Source organism: Camelus bactrianus, chromosome 16 (genome assembly GCF_048773025.1).
Source record: "Camelus bactrianus isolate YW-2024 breed Bactrian camel chromosome 16, ASM4877302v1, whole genome shotgun sequence".
Lineage (NCBI taxonomy): Eukaryota > Metazoa > Chordata > Mammalia > Artiodactyla > Camelidae > Camelus > Camelus bactrianus.
In genome coordinates this window covers 42,070,760-42,089,554 of record NC_133554.1, presented here as the reverse complement: position 1 = coordinate 42,089,554, position 18,795 = coordinate 42,070,760, and the positions used below count along the sequence as shown (strand labels likewise).

Genomic DNA, 18,795 nt, shown 5'->3' with positions numbered 1-18,795 from the left:
TGAGCATGTCCTTACAGCTTCTTCATGCAGAGGTAGAGCATCCACCCTCCCACCTTCTGCAGGCACCAATGGACCAGAACTGCCTGCAGCCCCCACCACCCTCAGAATTCTAAGGGGACCACCATGGAAAGGACCCTCGTGGAGTCATCTGCAGAGACCTGGCCCTGCTGCAGACTCCAAGTGACCTCTCCCAGCCTAAATCTGGCCAGCACTCAGTAAACAGCAGCCACTATGAGGAACTATTAGAACACTCACTCCGGAAACAAGCTTTATCCCGTTAGGAAATGGTCTAGTACCTTCAGGATAGTTAGTGTTTCCCGATTTAGAGCACTTAGCTTTTCTTGACTTCATTGGTCTTCCCAGAGGCAGTGTGTTTAGATTACTTGTAAAAATGGGTCTATTTCCTATACAACAAACTAGTGAATATAACAAAAAAAGCAGACTCACAAACATAGAGAACGAACTAGTGGGCACCAGTGGGGAGGGGAGGGGCAACCCAGGGGTGGGGGAATGAAGAGGCACAAACTACTGGGTATCAGATGGGCTCAAGGATGTATTATACAACACGGAAAATACAGCCGATATTTTGTAATAACTATAAATGGAAAGTAACCTTTAAAAATTGTATAAAATAAAATAGAAAAAATTTTAATTAAAAAAAAAGGGTTTATTTCCTGCAGATGCTCCATGGCCTCAGGGCTGGCACAGGTGGTGAGATGAAAGGGCTGTGATTCAGTCTCAGCCCTGAGTAATACACTGGGTGGACAACAGCTACGTGGACAGTGTCCAGGAGCAGAAATTGGCCAGTGGCAACTTGGCCTCCACGGGCCTGGCCCCACTTCATGGTGACTTGTTGAACTTTCCAGTGGGGCAGTTCCAGCCTTGGCAAAGAGCAAGTCTCCTTTTCCACCCAGGAACAGGGTAACTCAGGCCAGCCCAGAACAGCAGCTCCAGCCACTCAGTCCCACCCTCGTCCACACCCCCTGAGATTGCGTCACACAGCCACAGGCGCACAGCAGGCGCTCAATAAATGCTCACAGACTCACTGGCATCGTCCCACAGGCCCTTCCAGGGCATCCTTCAGAAGGGGCTGCCCCTCCATCAGGAAGCCAGGCACTGGATTTTCACAGAGAAATGTAATTCGGCCTCCTCCTCAGCAGCAGCGGCCCAGCTGTCTAATTTATTATTAGCAACAGCCCTAGCCACCCAAATCAGAGCCGTGGCCAGCGTTTCCCCTCGGGCTCCGCTTTAACAGCCAGTCAAGTAGGCCGTGAAATCATCACCAAGAGCCAGTGCCCAGCCGGGGAAACCACAGGCTGGGCCCCAAGGTTCGGTGAGGGTTCAAGCCCTGTCCTCCCCACCTCCCAGTATAGAAAGCACCTGGTCTTCGGACAAAGCGAGTCCTTGTGGGGAGAAGGCCGGAGACGGCCCGGGGTAGCAGGAGCGGGAATGAACAAGCACTGCAAGGCCAGCCTTGAGGAGTCTTCCTGACGCCCCTACTTGTCCATCCCTGTATCAGCCCCTGGCCTAGGCGGTGAAGCTGTAGAAGCAAAGGAAGGAATTCAGGTTGTGTGAGTCTAGGAGGGCCACCGCCCCATCTCAGCACCCTGTGCACAGACCGCACCCCTCCCCCTGGACAGCCAACTTATCCTCAATGGGTGCCCCCAGTAAATTGCATCCAGACACAGGTCCTGTTCCTAACAAATCTCCCTCCCCCTCTCCCCTGTGCAAGCTTCATGCTCCTCTTTCCCTTCTTTGGTCTCCCTTCCCACCAGCTCACACTGAACACAGCTCCTCAGCGGCTGGGGTCCCGCAGAGGCACGGCCTCAGCTCCATCAACCTGGGCCAGGAGCCTGTAGGGCTCTCTTATCTATGGCAATGGTGATACAACAGAATCACCTGGAGGGCTTGTTAAAACACAGGGTCCTGGCCCAGCCCCTAGAGAATCTGCAGTTCTAACAAGCTCCCAGGTGAAACTGATACTCTTGATCCAGGAACTGTGAGAACCACTGACCTATGGAATTAATCATGTTTAATGCAGGAGGTGTGTGAAAGGGACAAACCTGGCCAGAGCAGAGATGGGGCAGGGAGGAAGGGTGAGGAGGATGGTGGAGTCTTTACAGGACATCTTAAAAATTAGGCAGATTTCTATTTAAATCTGTAAGAAAGGATTTGAAAATGCAAATGACTACAAGTACCAGGCAAGTAACATAAAAGAATGAGGAGATAACAAGAGATTGAATCAGTAATCAAAAACCTCCCAACAAAGAAAAGTCCAAGATCAGCTGGCTTCCTGGTAAATTCCACCAAACATTTAAAGAAGAATTAGCACCAATCCTTCATAAACTCTTCCAAAAAACTGAAAGGGAGGGAACACTTCCTAACTTATTCTATGAGGCCAGCATTACCAAAACCATACAAAGAAACTACCAGGAAATAGACCAATATCCCTGATGGATATAGATACAAAAATCCTCAACAAAATACTAGCAAACCAAATCCAACAGCATGTTATATGCTGTGACCAGGTGGGATTTATCCCAGGAATACAAGGTTGGTTCAACATAAGAAAATCCATCAGTATAATACATCACACTAACAGAATGAAGGGGAAAAAAACCACACAGGCATCTCAATTGATGCAGAAAGAGCACTTGACAAAATCTAATACCTTTCCTTCATTAAAAAAAAAAATCCAGAAAATTAGGAATAGAAAGGAACTTCCTCAACATGATAAAGGGTGTTTTGTTTTGTTTTTTTGATCCATGCTAACATCATGCTCAGTGATACTGAAAGCTTTCCCCCAAAGATCAGGAACAAAACAAGGATGCCCACTTTCACCACCACTATTCAGCATATGGAAAGTTCTAGCCAGAATAATTAGATAAGAGAGAGAAATGAAAGGCATTCAAATTGGAAAGGAAGAAATAAAACTATCTCTATCTGCAAATGACATGACCCAATATAGAAAACCCAAAGAATCCACAAAAACACTACTAGAGCTAATGAAGGAAGTCAGCAAACTTGCAGAGTACAAGATCAACACACAAAAGTCATCTGTAGTGCTATACACCAGCAATAAACAATCTGAAAAAACAATTCTATTTGCAAGAGCATCACAAAGAATGAAATATCTAAAGTAATTTAACCAAGGAGGTAAAAGACTTGTACACTGAAAACTAAAACTTACTGATGAAAGAAATGAAAGAAGACCTAAATAAATGGTATGACGTCCCTCGTTCATGGGATGAACGACTTAGTATTTGTAAGATGGCAATAACCACCCAAAGTGATCTATAAACTCAGTCCAATCCCTATCAAAATCCCAGCTGGGATTCTTTGTAGAAATTTAAAATCTGATCCTAAAATTGATGTGGAAACTCAAGAAACTCAGGATAGCCAACACATTCTTGAAAAAAACTCACAATTCCCAATTTCAAAACTTACTACAAAGCTACAGTGACCAAAACAGTGTGGTGCTGGCATAAGGGTAGACATACAGACCAATAGAATAGAATTTAGAGTCTACAGATAAATCCATTCATTTCTGGCCAACTGCCTCTTGACAACAGTGCCAAGCTCAATCAGTGGGGAAAGAACAGTCTTTTCAACAAATGGTGCTAGAAAAATTGGATACCCAGATGCAAAAGAAATGAAGTTGGACACCTATGCCTCACCATATACAAAAATATAAAAAGCAACAACCTAAACCTTAGAGCTGAAACTGTAAAACTCCTAGATGAAAATGTAAGGGTAAATTCTCATAATCTTAGATTTGGCAATAGATTCTTAGCTATGATACCAATTTTTAAAAAAGGAAACAAATTATTGAACTTCATCAAAATTTAAAAGTTTTCTATTTTAATGGACATTATCAAGAAAGTAAAAAGACAACCAACAGAATGGGAGAAAATACTTGTAAATCATATATCAGATAAGAGCCCAGTATCCAGAATATATAAAGAACTCTTATAACAACAAGACAACCCAATTAAACAATGGGCAAAGGACTTAAATAGACGTTTTCCAAAGAATACATACAAATGGACAACAGACACGTGAAAAGATGCTCTGCGTCATTAGTTGTGGGGAAATGCAAATCAACACCATAATGAGATACCACTTTCATACCCTATAATCAAAAAATAGAAAATAACAGGTGTTGGTGAGCATGTGTTAAAACTGGAACCCTCGTACATTGCTGGTGGGAATGTAAAATGGTGCAGCTGCTGTGGAAAACAATTTGGCAGTTCCTCAGTAAGTTACACACAGAGTTGCCATGTGACCCAGCAATTCCACTCCTAGGTAGACACCCAAAGAAGTGAAAATAGGTACTCAGACAAAAATCTGCACACGAACGTTGTTCACCTGTACACTGAAGAGCAGCACTATTCACACTTGCCAAAAGGTGGGAACAACCCGAATGTCCATCAACAGATGGATGAATAAAAAAATTGTGGTATCCACACAATGGAATATCATTCAACCATGAAAAGGAATGAAGTGCTGATACGTGCTACAGTGTGAACGAACCTCAAAAACATGCCAAATGAAAGATGCCAGATCCAAAAGGTCACATACTGTATGATTCGATTTCTTTGAAATATCCCGAATAGGTAAATCAATCCATAGGGACAGAAAGCAGATGAGTGGTTGCCAGGGGCTGGAGTTGCGAGGGAAAACGGAGAGCAACTCCTTTAAGGGATTTTATTTCAGGGTGATGGAAACAGTTTAGAACTAGATGGAGGTGACAGTTGCACAACATTGTGAATATATTAAATGTCACTGAACTGTTCACTTTAAATGATTGATTTTATGTTATGTAAATTTCCCCTCAACACAATAACAAGAGTTGGGGGATGAAACACTGCTGAACTGAAGAGTGCACACTCCTTCCAAAAGAGGCAGCTGCTGCTCACCTCCGCCAGGCTGTGAGCAAAAATGCAAGTTCACTGTCACCAGAGTTTGCAACTTTTCAAGACAAGCCAGAAATCCAAATTTGGATGTGAAGTCTCCCAATTTGTATACATTGATAACCAATTCAATTTCTGTTCATCTCTACGTGGACCAAACAAAATTCATCTATGAGCCAAGTCAGTCTGTAAGACGCAACTTCCAAGCTCTGCTCTGTACGACAGGGAGCCATTGAATGTTCCTGAGTTGGAAAATGAGAAGATATAAGGAAAGTTTAGTGAGCCCCAAGGTATCCTCTGCTGGAGACATGTGATATGCCAGGCACTTGGGGCACTGAATCAGGCACGCTACAAATACCACTCCGTGAGTCCCACAAGTGACTATGGAGGAAGGGTTACAGAGACAGGAGGGATTGAATGATTAAGCAACTCACCCAAAGTGAACACACTTAGTAAAGGCAAAGGCCAGATTCGAGTCCAGATCTGTCTGGGTTTGCCAACTCCACATCTCACATGCATGTCTGATAGGACTCTCAGATTTAACTAGGCCCAACAGAACACTCAGTAACTTTTTTTTTTTTAATCATCAGCTCTTTCCCTCAAAAATTTTCCTCCACCCTAGCCAGTCTCCGCATCGTCCACTCATCCTGACGCTCAGGACAAAACTCCCAGGGTCATTACTGATTTCTTCCTCCTCATTCCCCACACCCAGTTGACCTGCAAGTTCACTGTCAAAACATATCCTAAGTCCAAGCACTTCTCAGCTCCACCATCTTCATCGCCCCTTATCAGGACCCTGCAGTAGCCTCCTCGCCAGCCTCCTGGCCTCCACACCACTGCCTCCCTAATTAGATCCCCCAACAACAGGCACTTGGCCTTTCTGGAAGATAATTCAGATGACATCCGTCTCCAGCTTAAAACCCTCCAAGGTGCCCCTCCACACCCCTGCCAAGGTCTGGGGGGCCAGGCCATTTCTGTTTGTAACACAGTCACCCAACAAATGTCCAATCGCTCCCCGCATGCATCCCTAAACTGTCACCCTCAGTTCCCATAGAGAAAGGAAGATACACAGCCCAGGAAGAGAAAGAAAGGAAAGAACACAGCCCACCCGTGCCTGCAGGAAGCAGGTCATGAATGAGAGGAGGCCAGTAGTCCCAACCCGGCCGAGTCAGCCTGGGCCCCCTTGTTGACCAGGAGGGACACAAGCACCTGGCAGAGCTGAAACAGAGCCTCCAGGGACAACCTGACTTGGCAGGAGAGGACCCTGACTCCCAGGCGAGCTGGAACGTCACACACACCACCCTGTGCCACACTAACTGCACGGCTCGGAGGTTCTGTGACAGGACAGAGTCCCCTGCCAGGGCCATCCTGGGCACACAGCACAAAGGGGAAAGGGCTGGACCGCAGGCCTGGCCAAGCGTCTGGAGCCAGGCGGAAGCCAACTACAAAGTCCGTCCCTCACCTGCCCTGCCACCCACCCTGGAACACCGCCTGCAGCTGGCTGGGGGTCCCAGGCTGGCCCAGCACCAGAAGGCCTTGTCAGGGGATCACAGAGGTGAGCTTTGCCCGGTTCCCATGCCAGGACCCCCACCTCAGATCTCCAGGCCAGGAAGGAAAAGCTCTGGTCCCCAACTCTAAACCACGCCCTCGCACATCCACTCCCCACACACAGTCCCCTCTGTCCCTGACCTCCATTCCTCCTTCCCCTGAGTGACAGGTGGCTTCTGTAGCCCACAAGAGGCCAACAGCCACCAGGGGCTCCCTGCCAGGTGACAGCAGGAGGGGCTCTGGCTCCTCCCCGACCCACCCACTCCGGGCAGCCAGTGTGGACAGGCATTCCCCCGTAGCCAGGGGACACTCACCAAAAGGTTCTTTAAGAAATCCATCATCTTCCACCAGTGCCTTCTTCCCCTGTGAGTCGGGGGGCCCCGTCTGTCTGCCTGAGCAGCCCTGTAGCTGTGGCTGCCACCACCCCAGCTGCTGCTGCTGCTGCTGACGTTGGACAACTTCCTTAAGATCAAACAAGGAACTGCAGGATTTGGGTGTCCGCCCAGCGCTGTTATTCCACATTGACTAGCCCTGACCTTTGACCCTCTCCTTCTGCGGGGCTGTTCTGGGGAGCTCAGGGCCAGTGGAGCCACCCCACATCACACGTAGGTAGTGCAAGGGGTCCCTCCCAGCAGGTTGTGAGGGGAAACCCATCTGCGGGTCAGGGTGCAGGGAGCATTCCTGTCCTTCCAGCCTTATCTTGAGCGAGTTCCTGGTGCTGCTGGCCTATGATGTGGGCTGGGAGGCAGGACGGGGGCACAGGATGCCAGGGACACAGCAGGTCTGAACGAGACACAGTGTCTGATGTGCTGTGGGACTCAGGGCAGGCCCCCTGGGCTTGGGGCCTCAAGTTTCCCATCTGTGAATTGAGACGTCCTACGTGTAAGAATAGAAGCGAAGCAGAAGAAAGACAGCAGGTGCCTACATCTTGAAAGGCATTCATGTGGACCTCACAGAGCCTGAAACCTCCTACTTAAAGGTTTGAAGCAACAGCGCAAAGAGTAAGGTGTGATTCCTTTGCAGGTGGGACTTGTAGGAGGGGACAGAGGCCCGGGAAACTGCTTTCTTTCACAAAACAGCCTCGGTTTTGTTTTTTAATTATTGCAAATATTACTTTGGTCTAAAATTTTTTTTCATGTGCCTTAAAAAAGAGAGCAATCCTCACGTCCTGTGGCTATCCCACAAGAAAAATTAAAAATAAATAAAGCAAATGGCTTGGGAAGACTCATATGGCATCTGTGGCCAGGGGCCCAGAGGCACCAAGTGCTGTGTTATTAACAAGAGTGAGAAGCCAGGCCCCGGAGCTCAGCCCAGGGCTCACCTGGGTCTCGGAGTCTCTTCCAGCACTAACAAACACATCACATTTGATATCCATCCACGGCCCTTGGTCCCGTTCCAGTTTGAGGAGAATGGCGATGTCCCAGCTCAAAAGGAAAGGAATTAATTTTAAATCTCTCAAAAAAAAAAAAAAAAAAAAAAGGCGGCATGGTGTGGAAGAAATAGCCCTGGACTTAATGTGGCTATGCTACGTACTGAGCTGGTTACTCAGCCTCTGAGCCTTAGTTTCCATATCTGTAAAATGAAGAAATCTAGCCCATCTGCATGGGTATGGTGTATATAACATGTCCGGGGAGGGTAAGACACAAATACCCTCAGTCAATGGCAACTATGATCTTCATTCCTTCCTCCCAGCGCTGGCTCCACACTCACTCTTCATGCCTCAGCCCCCAAGACAGCGTGAAAAGTACCCCCCACCACCTGCTCAGCCCCACCTAGGCACCCCATCTGGTCTCTGCCCTCCCCACTTCAGTCCAGCCTGCTGCCAGACCCAAAGCCCACCCCCTTTCTCCAGCACTTGTGTGAGCTCTGGAAACCCCAACAGCATCCATGGGAGGTCAGAGGGGCCAGGAAATGTCCCCAGGGACTGGGGGACAGCACGGCTCCATCGAGGTCAGAGAAGGTCTTGGCACGGGTCCATCCCTGGGTGCTTCAAGGGACAGTGAAGGTCAGGGAAGGGAGGAAGGGGACAGAGTTCTAAAATGTGAACTGGACCATCTCACACATTTGGAAGAGTCATGGGCTAGAGGGAACCCTGGCTGCGGAGAAGGCTGGCAATATTCCTTCCAGCAATTCCGATCTAGAAGACTATGTTAGAAGAAGGAGTGTGGCCAAGCCCACCTAAAGGGGCCTGACTGGGCTGTCCCTAATGAGCCCTTTTCTCCCTCACCCGGAGAAAGGAATCCTGGATAAGGCTCCTATGTCCTCAGCATCCTCCCTGTCCCCTCCCACACCTGCTTCTGGCTCAAGTGCATTCCTGCTCTGAACCAATGAGTCAATAGCAGACCCCACCCCCACCCTATTCTGCAGGCAGGCTCCGCAGGACATGCCACATCCAGAATACTTCTGCAACCCTTTTGGCCACAGCATCCCAGGGCCCAGGAAGCCTTGTGGTCCAAGCCCCCTGCCTCTGTGCAGGAATGCATTCAGAGGCTTTAAGGAAGGAGATAGATAGGCAAGTAACTTATTGATCCCCTCTGGGCCAGGCACTGGCTTGGGACTGGGGACCCTAGGAAGATCAGCCTCAGTCCCTCTCCTCCTACCCACTCTCCTTTACTTGGTTGACTCCTACTTGTCCTTTAGGCCTTAGCTTGGCAATCACCTCCTCCAGGAAGCCTTCCTGACCTCCACCTCTCCCTTAGGTAGGACTCCCAGAGCATCCTGCACATGCCCTATCAAATCACTTATCTCTCTGCATTGTAATTTCTCATTGAATTGTCTGTTTCCCTTACTTCATCCATTAACCTCAGCACCTGGTAAATAGATGTTCAATAAAGACTTGCTGAATGAAGGACTGAATAGGAACTGACTTCTATCTAGCAACTAACACAATCACAGAAGTAAATAATTCGAACCTGATAAAAGAGGAACAGTAATGGGGGTGTACCAATGCCTGCATGGATGCACAGAGGAGTGGACAATGGCTGTGCTGCAAAGGAGGGACCTTCCCACAGGGGCTATTCTCCCCATTTTGCAGATAAGGCCACAGAGGTACAAGAAAATCAAGTCCTACATCTAAGGATACACAGTGATAGAGCAGGAGTCAATGTCCGGGACCAGGATCATTCCTACTACCTCCCATCTGACACTATGGGAGGAGGTGGGAAAAGAAGCTCAGAGATGTCCATCGACTTGACCTGCTTAAGTTTACACAGCCTGTTAGAGGCAGCGCCAAGTGTTCCAGGTGGAAGACGGGATGCTGCGGAGAGAATGGAGAGGAAAGGGGGAAAGGGGAAGAGAGAAAAGGTAAATGTATTTGTGCTAAACTCAGGGGTCAGGAAGGAGACTCCAGGCAGGGAGGCCCACAGCCCTAGGTAGGGTCATGAGCAGCTGTGGTAGCATGACCACACCTAGAGAGCTGGCGACCTCTCTAGGGTGGGCGGCAGAGGAGTGCCCACAGGCCAGGAGAATGAGCCCTGAGGACAGGCAGGCACAGAAGAAGGAATGAAAGCCAGAGAGACCAACAGTCATTTGAGTGGGACAAAAATGCCCGCTGACCACTGGGAGACAGGAAGGGGAGATTAAGGTCTGAGCACATTTCCTTTCTGTCAAATTAGCCTGCTAGCCTCTGAATGAGGCCTCTCTTCCTTCTACACCAGAAAACCCACTATTAAGAATGCCCAACGGTAACAGTAATTTGATTTATAAAATACCCTGCCTGCAGCAAGCCCACTGGGTTCAGCAGGGTTTCCCTCCCTGCCTATCGTTTTTCACCAGCAGCTGCGATCCAGTGAAAAGCACCAGAGTGGGAATCAGACAGACCAGCATCCCAATCCCAGCCCAGCCTCTGGCCAGCTGTGACCTCGGGCCCCATTCTCTTCATTTGCAAAGTTGGAATAATGATCCCCAGCTTCCCGGGGATGATGAAATGAGATGACAAACATGAGTGCCCTGAACACAGGGATGGCAACTGATCAACAAATGTTGGGCGACTCTAAATTCATAGGATTAATTTGGTGGTAGGAGCAGGTGACACTTACTCAGTTCTCACTATATGATGCCAGGCCCTTGACTAAGGATTTTACATGCACCCTCTTATGTAATCCCATGGCTTCCCATGAGGCAGTCACTATTACCATCCCCACTCTACAGGCTGGGAAACTGAGGCTGAGAGTTCAATAATTAGGACATCAGGTGGCAACAGCGCTGTAAACACCACCAGCCTGCAGTGTCCATGCTTTGAATCACTGCACAAACAGGACCTGGGTACATTGTTCACATCAGCTGGCTGGTACACAAGAAACAGGATGCTCAAATCCCACCCACCCTCCCTCAAGTCTTTCGGGACTCAACTTGGGTATCTGTCATATGCTTTTTTATCTGAATGGCTAGAACCGTCAGATCTTTCCTCTAAACTGAAAATTCCTGGCGGGCAGAAGCTATGTCTACACACACCAGAGTTGTACACACACCACATTTCATCAAATCTAGACTGGCATCATCCATAGTAAGATATACATTATTTTATGTAGCCCTAACAAAGCAAAAACACTGCTGATGAAAAGCTATGGCGCGATTGCTAGTGAAATGCAGCCTGATTTCAGAGATGTTAAATGGCCAGGGAGGGGGGAGGGCGGAGAGTGTGTCTTTGAAACGATGAAATACAGTAGTAGACACTCAGTAATTATTTGTACTCAGTAATTAATCCTCAGGGTAGTAGAAAGAATGCTAACTTGAAATCACAAGCCTCAAGTTTGAGTCTCACCAGCTGGCCCAGGGAGCGCTGCATTTCACTAAGACTCAATTTTCTCAACTATAAAGTGGCCAAAACACTTTCTCATGGTTCCAGGGGGACCATGAGAACCCGTTAAGAGTTCAAGAAAGTGCTTTATAAGCTGTCAAGCCCTGAACCAACCTATAGTGCAAACAGGATGAAGAGTGGACAGTGGGCACCATTCACGGTTACGAGCAACACCAGCAGACCCTGTGGGTGTTTGTAAGAGCGTGGCCACCCAGGGAAAGTTCAGCCCCATCTTCTAGGAAATACCTGGAGTTGCTGCTTCCAAGTTGTCCCTCCCTTGGAACCACCAGATCCAGCCCAGCACTGGTTAAGGAATCTCGTGTCCACACCTGGAGGCTCTCTAAGCCAGGCTTCAGAATGCCAGTCAGCAGAGCTTCTGGGTCTGATCACGTCTACAGCCTGAAATTTTCAGTCTTCCCAACAAAGTTGGGCTCAGCTTCAGGTCTGAGCCTCACCATGGGGAGACTGGAAAAATAGCCTATGAACCTCATCAGGTTATTTGAAATAAACCTTGCTGGGCCTGTAACAGGGTGAACTGGAGGGTGAAGCACCGCAGGGAAGGCTACAACCTAAACAAAGCTTGGAAGCAGGAGAGTGAGGAGGGTGTTAGTCTGGCTTTGGTCTCACCAGTGCCCATGCTTGTGGCCCAGGCAAGAGGCCCAGATCCCCCTGCTTGTGTCTGTCCTGAGGAACAGGAAATAAAGCCACACTGAGGCTGAGAAAGTAAAACCAAAGGGCAGTGTTGGCCTCCCAAAAAAATCTGTTTCCCTCTCAGCCCCGGTGTCCCTGAAATGCAGGGGCCAGTGCTCCACGGCTGTGTCTCTCCTAACTAGCGCTGGTGGGCGGGGTCTGGTGGGCGTCAGAAGCATGGCTCCCTCCCTCCATCCTGCTAGGTGCTCTTTGTTCCTCAGGCAAGGTTCCTGCATAACCAGCATCCTTCCAGCTTCCTCACCTCTCACACATTCCTCAGTTTCCTTCCCCTCTCCTTCTCCCCGACCCCGACTCCTGCCCACTTCCTGCTCACTCTTTGAGGGTGGAAACTGCAGCCACGCTGCCCAGCACAGCTGGACATTGGATTTCAGTGAGCGCAGCAGAAGCCCTGCCACCACCTCTCCACCTCCCCCTCCACCAAGCAGGTTTAAAGAACCAAACAATACAAATACACACACACACACACACACACACACACACACACTCGTATATAACTGAGTCACTTTGCTGTATACCTAAAACTAACACAATATTGTAAATCAAATATACTTCAATTAAAAAAAAAAAAAAGAACCAAGCACTGAGGACCCTGGAACCAATTAGCCTCCTCCTGCAACCCGCCCCGAACCCCACCCTGACATGTGCCGGGGGGAGAAAAGCAGCTGAAGAAGCTCCTGGGTTTGCTGTTCACAGAAAGCCCATCCCAGAATTGACGTGGTTCCCCCCGGTGAACCCTGTTCCCCGTCCATGATCCCAGAAGCTGTCCCCTGCCCGACGCTCTCCGTCTACCTTCCCCTGCCATGTCCTCCTAGCCGAGTCTAGCATCATCTCTGGGACCTGTGAACACACCCAGGTACCACTGCGGGGGGGTTTCCTCGTGCTGCCAGTCACGTGGCTGGGATCAGAGCTCAGTTCGCTCAACTCCAAAATAAAGATTTATCCTAGTCTCACTACCCAACTCTCCTGCGGGGCGGTTGGGGCCAGACTGAGTGTGTGCAAGGACGCAACCTCACGCCATTTCTAAAGTGGATGGCGCCGTATACCAAGACACGTACCATACACCAATACACCCTCCCCATGGGCCTCTCCCATCTCCATGCCTCAGTTTCCACACTCATTACAAGGTACACAGGTGGCCACTCTCCCTTCCCCTCCATCGGGGCTGGCTGTAGCCCCAAAGAGACTATTGCCCTGTCGCCAGCAGTAAGTTGTTTGCTGCTTCTAACACCCTCCTGCCTGCAAGATACTCCCAGCTGCACAACCTCCACCATAAGGCGAAGAAAAACAAAGCTCCCCAACCCCCGTGCCCACATCAGCACTGTTAGTAAGTAGCAAAAGCACGTTTTACGGATTATCTAAGCCAAAATTCCAACTATCTGGGCTCTTCATGTTAACACCCGCCTCCACTCAGGACAATAGTTTCCTGGGGTTTTGCTAGAGCCAGCCCCTTGCCTCGCACACACCCAATTCTCATCAGATGTACCAGGCTGAGCACTGAGGAAATCGATACCTGTTTCGTGCTTGGCTGAGCAAAGGGCACTATCAGAAAAGAAGTCATGGGAAACTGGTAACTCTGGGGGCTCGAGTTCCCGGTGCGCCTGAGGGATGCCACCCAATTCATCCCAACTCGGCGCCAGCAGCCCCTCAAAGACCCCAACCCGCACTGCCCCAGAGGGGGATGGCGGGAGGAAGGCTGCTGGGAGTTTCATTTCAGACTAACCTGCAGGAAGGGGATGTTTGCAAATTGCATGTTCTTTTCCTTCCTCATCTTCTAGTTAATGATTACCTAAATAAATGTTTCAGTCCCGAGTGATTCTAACAGTCAGTCCCCGAGCTCCAACAGCCTAATTATACATAGACAACGCGGGGAACTGTGACACGGAGCAGCTCTCTTCCCCATAAACCATATGTCAAAGAACACAACTGCCCCGCCCCCTTTTGCCAGCTGGGGCTGATGAACGGGGTGCTGGGGCAAATACAGGCCCCACGAGGTCCGGGGTAGGGCCTGCCCATCCCTGGCCCCGCTGTCCTGGCTAGGGAAGCATTCGGTGGCAAATATATTCCTACCAACACAGAGCCCCTCAGCATCCACACCCAAACAGACTCCCAAAACACATGATGGGACAACAAAGGGCTCCCCAAACATTCACATTCACCCCACACACAATTATCACTCACTCATGCAAACACACACGCCAAGTCCTTGGGAGGTTTATGGGCCCACAAGGCAAGGACCATTCGCCAGCTGCACACGCCCTCCTGCTATAAACAGTTATCATCTGTTGCTGTTTGCAATTTGCCTGCACAGTGGTCCCCTCCCCAAGAGCAGGCAGACAACAAAGGAGGAGCAGAGTGAAGGAGGACAAAGTTACAGCCTGATTCTCAGAATCCAATTCCTTTTCCACTCAAAGAGGTCCGTGCATCCAGTGGACCTGTTGGAAACGGTCCTGGCGCCTGGCTTGGAAGGCTGGTACCACCTTCCAGACCTCCCTGAAGCTGTAGGCTGGGCAGGACAGAAAAAAGAAGAGGACCTTGTGATGTTGGGAACATGGGTTTCATTCTGACTGAGGACGCTATTATGCTGCCCTCCTTCCCCCACCCACCAAGGCCTGGTCTCCCTAAGGGGGTCTCCAGGGACCCCTGAGTGGTGAGGACAGCAGTGGGCGTGGTGTTGGGGCCCCAGCTCCTGGCAGCCTGATCCCCTGGGTCTACCCAGATGGCTTAGCAGGCAGCTGTGGGCTTGCCACCTCCCAGCCTACCGTCTGGTGTTGATGGAATAGGCCACAAGGGGGCCAGGTGAGCGATCTGGGAGGTCCAGACCCATAGCTGAGATCCGAGGCATCTCCCTGCCATGTGGACCGATGCAGCTGAGACAGGTGATTGCAAAGCAGATCTATCTCAAGGGAGCTCTGGCTTCTTCCAATCCCAGAAACTCTTCCAGGCCCCTTTCAGCTCCCCAAAGGGCAGGCGATATGCCTTGGTCCCAAGGCACAGCCCCATTTACACTGAATTGGGAGTTCCTTTGGCCACATGGCTATCCAGAGGGAAGGGTGAACTGGAGCCCTGGGAGTGACCAGTCTGAAAGGGCCGGCAGGAGATGAAATCATGACTGCTCTTCCAGGCCTACAGGACATGCCACGTCTACTGGAGAAGGAAGATGCATTCGTGATTTTGGTTAAACCTATGCAGCTCATGCTGGGCACTCACCCTCCTGACCATCCTCTCCTAAATCCTCCAGGCAGCCTAGATCTGTTCTGCCCTGGGAAACCGTGTGCTGCATTCTGAAGGGAGCCTGGTGTCTCCATGGGGCAGGGCAGTCATGGGGTCCTAGCTAGGAGGATAGCCTGGCCGTGCACATGGGAGACCCCACCTCCAGCTGGAGTGGATGGGATCAGTCTTCCTACACTTGGCCACTCCGGTCAGCTCTGAGGGATTCTGCACACCTTAAGCAACACAGTCTTTCAGCCTCCATCAGACAATCAATCTGACCCCACAGCATACCTGAAACTGCTCTTGTCAATGACACTAGTGACCTTCATGTTGCCAAATCCCAGAAGAACTTCTCATCTTCTTCCCTCAGAGTCACTTCCTCCTCCTTGCAGACTCCTCTGCTCTGTGGAGATCCTCAAGGCTCAGCCAGGAACCCACCTCATCTCTGTCTCTGCTGTCCTCCCCAGCTACCCATCCATCCCCCTGGATTTAATTCCACCTCCATGCTGATACGCCCACATGAATATCTCCAACCTTGGCCTCTCCTTGGACCTCCAATTAGCATCTCCAAATGCATACTTGATTTTTTTCCACTTTGCTGTCTCATGAGTCTCAAGCTCAGCGTGTCCAAAATAGAGACCTTCATCTTCCTACCTGAACCCATCTCTCTGCAGGCTTCTCCATCTCAGAAAACTAGGGCCAAAACCCACTCATTGCTCAAGTCCCATCTAGGGAAACTAGACGTCTAGATTCCTCCCTTTCCCTTGCCTTCCACATCCAGTCCACCAACACCTCCTGTTGTCTTGACTTCCTCAACATAACCCTAATCCATCCATTTTTCTCCACCTCCACTGCCAACACCCTCCCAGGTTCAAGCCCCCTTCACTTTTTGCCCAGACTAGAGCTACAGCCTCCAGTCTGGTCTCCCTCCTTCCACTTCCTCTGGTTTATCCCCCAATTCTCCACGTGGCAGCCGGATATGAATCCCATCACCCTGCTGAGTAGGATCCAACCCCTCCCCAAGACCCACAGGCCTGGATCGCTCTGCCTCTCTTCAGCCTCCCCTCGCTCACTCTGCTCCAGCCACACAGACCTTCAAAAGCACAGCGAGCTAGACAACAAAGACCTACTGTAGAGCACAGGGAACTAAATGCAATATCATGTAATAATCTATAATGGAAAAGAATCTGAAAAAGAATAGACAGATAGATGCATAACTGAATCATTCTGCTGTACACCTGAAACCAACACAGCATTGTCAATCAACTATACTTCAATAAATTGGAAAAAAAAAAAAAAAAAAAAAAGCACAGACTCCTGTTATTTCCTGCAGCCAGATATATCCCTATTCCTTCTCATCCTTCAGGGCTCAGCTTAAATGTTACCTCCCCCAGGCCTTCCTTGAGCCCCCATTCAAAGCCACTTCTCCCTTCTACAGACACCATATTCTCGAATAGCACCCTTGAAATGATGGCTCTGCCCAAACCCCATGTTTGTGTCTCTCTTCAGGGCACTGATCAGAAGCTGCTGTGGTCTGATGACTTTCTTATCTACGTCCATCTCCCTCACTGGACAGTAAGCTCCGTGAGGGCAGCAATCATGTCCGCCGGATTCCCCAGGCCCTAAAGCAGTCCGTAATCCATGGCAGGGGTTCAATAAACACTTGCTGAGTGAATGAAGAGATTTCCCTGGCACTTCCATGCACGGTGTTCTTGTGCAGGAGAGCAAGCAATACAAACTCCTGCTGGAGGAGTTCAGGGAATGCTTCCTGGGGGAGGTAGCACCCAAACTGCCCCTCTGAGTGAGGAGATATGGAAAGGAGGGAGGCTGCAGGGTGAGGAGCGAGGAAGAAGTCCAAGTAACAGAAGAGGGGCAAGCACGAAGCACATACAGGGAAAGCAATCAATCTCACTGGCGGAAGACCACGCATCACTGTCAGATGATCCCTACCAGGAGACCCCCGCAGGGTCTCCCCTACCAAGTGTGGGGAAAGGCTCCCAAGTAGCCATTTGTGCACCTCCAGCCAAGAGGACACTGGCCTCCTTTCCCACCCCATACGGAGGGGAGTGGGTCCCACCACCACCCTGTGTCCCACAGCTGCTGAGACCCCTGCTCCCCCTCGGGAGGCAGGGGGGCTGCCTGGGTACAAGCCAAGTGACACTCAGCATCCCGAGGGTAGTTCTGGGGCTCAACCTAAGGAGCTTCCCGTTGGCGGGCCCAAGGGTGCTTTTGTGCGAATTAGAACAGGGCACCCCTCTGGGTAGACCAATTGGAAGAAAGCATCCTTCTCTCTGGTCAGACACAGACCCTCACAGGACACCTGGCTGGCCAGCAGATTGCCGATTTCACTCATTCTCTGTGCTGGGTGCCCCAGGAGTACATGCCCTCCACAGGGGCCCAGCCCACCACAGCCATTCCCCTTGCAGTCCAAGGCAGAATCTGGACCAGCTGCCCTCAGAGTCCCAGGTCCTCAACACTCCCCCCAGCTGAAGAGGCCTGGCCAGTCCCAGGGTCTCCCAGGAGCCTTGCCCAGGTGACCAAGGTGACAGTCCTCTAGGGGCTGAGGCCGTAACTGGCCTACCCCCACCCCCTTCCCGGTCCCTCACAACAGCTGATGGCCAATTCCCAGAAGAGAATTAGAGATTATCGGTGGGCTGGAAGGCCCTGGCTGGGTGTTTACCCTCCCAGGGATATTGAATTTTAAATATGTGTGCCTGTTTACGCTCCCTGCCAGAGCCTCGCTGGCAGCCCTGTAGCCAGGCAACACTATCTGACCTGGGGGACCAGGAGGGGACTTTCCGTGCCAGGCAGGTCACCTAGGGAGGGTTATCTAAGCATGGCCGGTCTCAGCACAATGAAGTGCCTCCCTCCCACCCCTGCCCACCCTCACCCCCAGGTGACCCCATATGCATGACAGACCGTCCACTCTGACAGCAAGAAGCAGGGGGTGGCCCTGGGATGCAAGTGGTGACACTTAGAATGGGATCTGTTAGAAGCAGATCACCAGGATCTGGTGTCATTATCGACCTGGTGGCCAGCTCTGCTGTTTCCCTGCCGGCCAAACTGACAGCCAGCAAGCTGAAATTGCAGCAAGAAAGACTCAGGTTAGACGGGAGGAGGATGATCTCCATATGTGACCACGGGAGGCAGGAAACGGCACCTCCTTTGGATAACGCCAAATCAGGGCTGGAAGCTCACGGGTCATGTTTTTTTCCTCACTGAGGGGATTATCTTTCCACCTGGATGGGGGAATCAGCAAGTTGCTGACTGAAGGTAACAAAATCAAAGTCACATCTCAGCTCTAGCCTGATGCCATGACGGTTGTGTGGCCTTCCTTTCTATGTGGAAAAGCTTAGGGACACATGACCTGCCTACCATTTCAAGTCTCATGGTCTGGGGAGGACATTTGGAATCACATAATCAGTCATGGGCTCACAAAACAATGCAATCAGGCAGGTGAAGGGTCAGTCACAGAACTGTAGAATCCCACAGAAGGAAGACCTACTCTGTGTTGGGCCTCTAGGGTTTCCACTAGGAGTTGGGTTAAAAGTCCCTCATTTTACAGATGAGGAACCCAGGTCTAACGTGGCCCCACCTCTCCTACTGAATCATGAA

The 18,795-nt window shown here is 50.3% G+C and overlaps 1 protein-coding gene across 11 annotated transcripts in view; it reads right to left on the bottom strand.

Annotated features, from left to right (window-relative positions):
* RAP1GAP2 (RAP1 GTPase activating protein 2) overlaps nucleotides 1-18,795 on the bottom strand; it is a 150,731-nt gene that overhangs the window by 50,192 nt on the left and 81,744 nt on the right. Inside the window, exon 1 of one of the 11 annotated variants that reach the window (XM_045518971.2) lies at nucleotides 6,776-6,891. The exons of 9 other annotated variants lie outside the window; for them this stretch is intronic. In XM_045518971.2, the coding sequence (XP_045374927.1) occupies nucleotides 6,776-6,802 (27 nt within the window). In that variant the 5' untranslated portion in view covers nucleotides 6,803-6,891. Of the gene's footprint in view, nucleotides 1-6,775; nucleotides 6,892-18,795 lie in introns of those variants that run through there. One more of the 11 variants, XM_045518968.2, reaches the window with a different exon arrangement.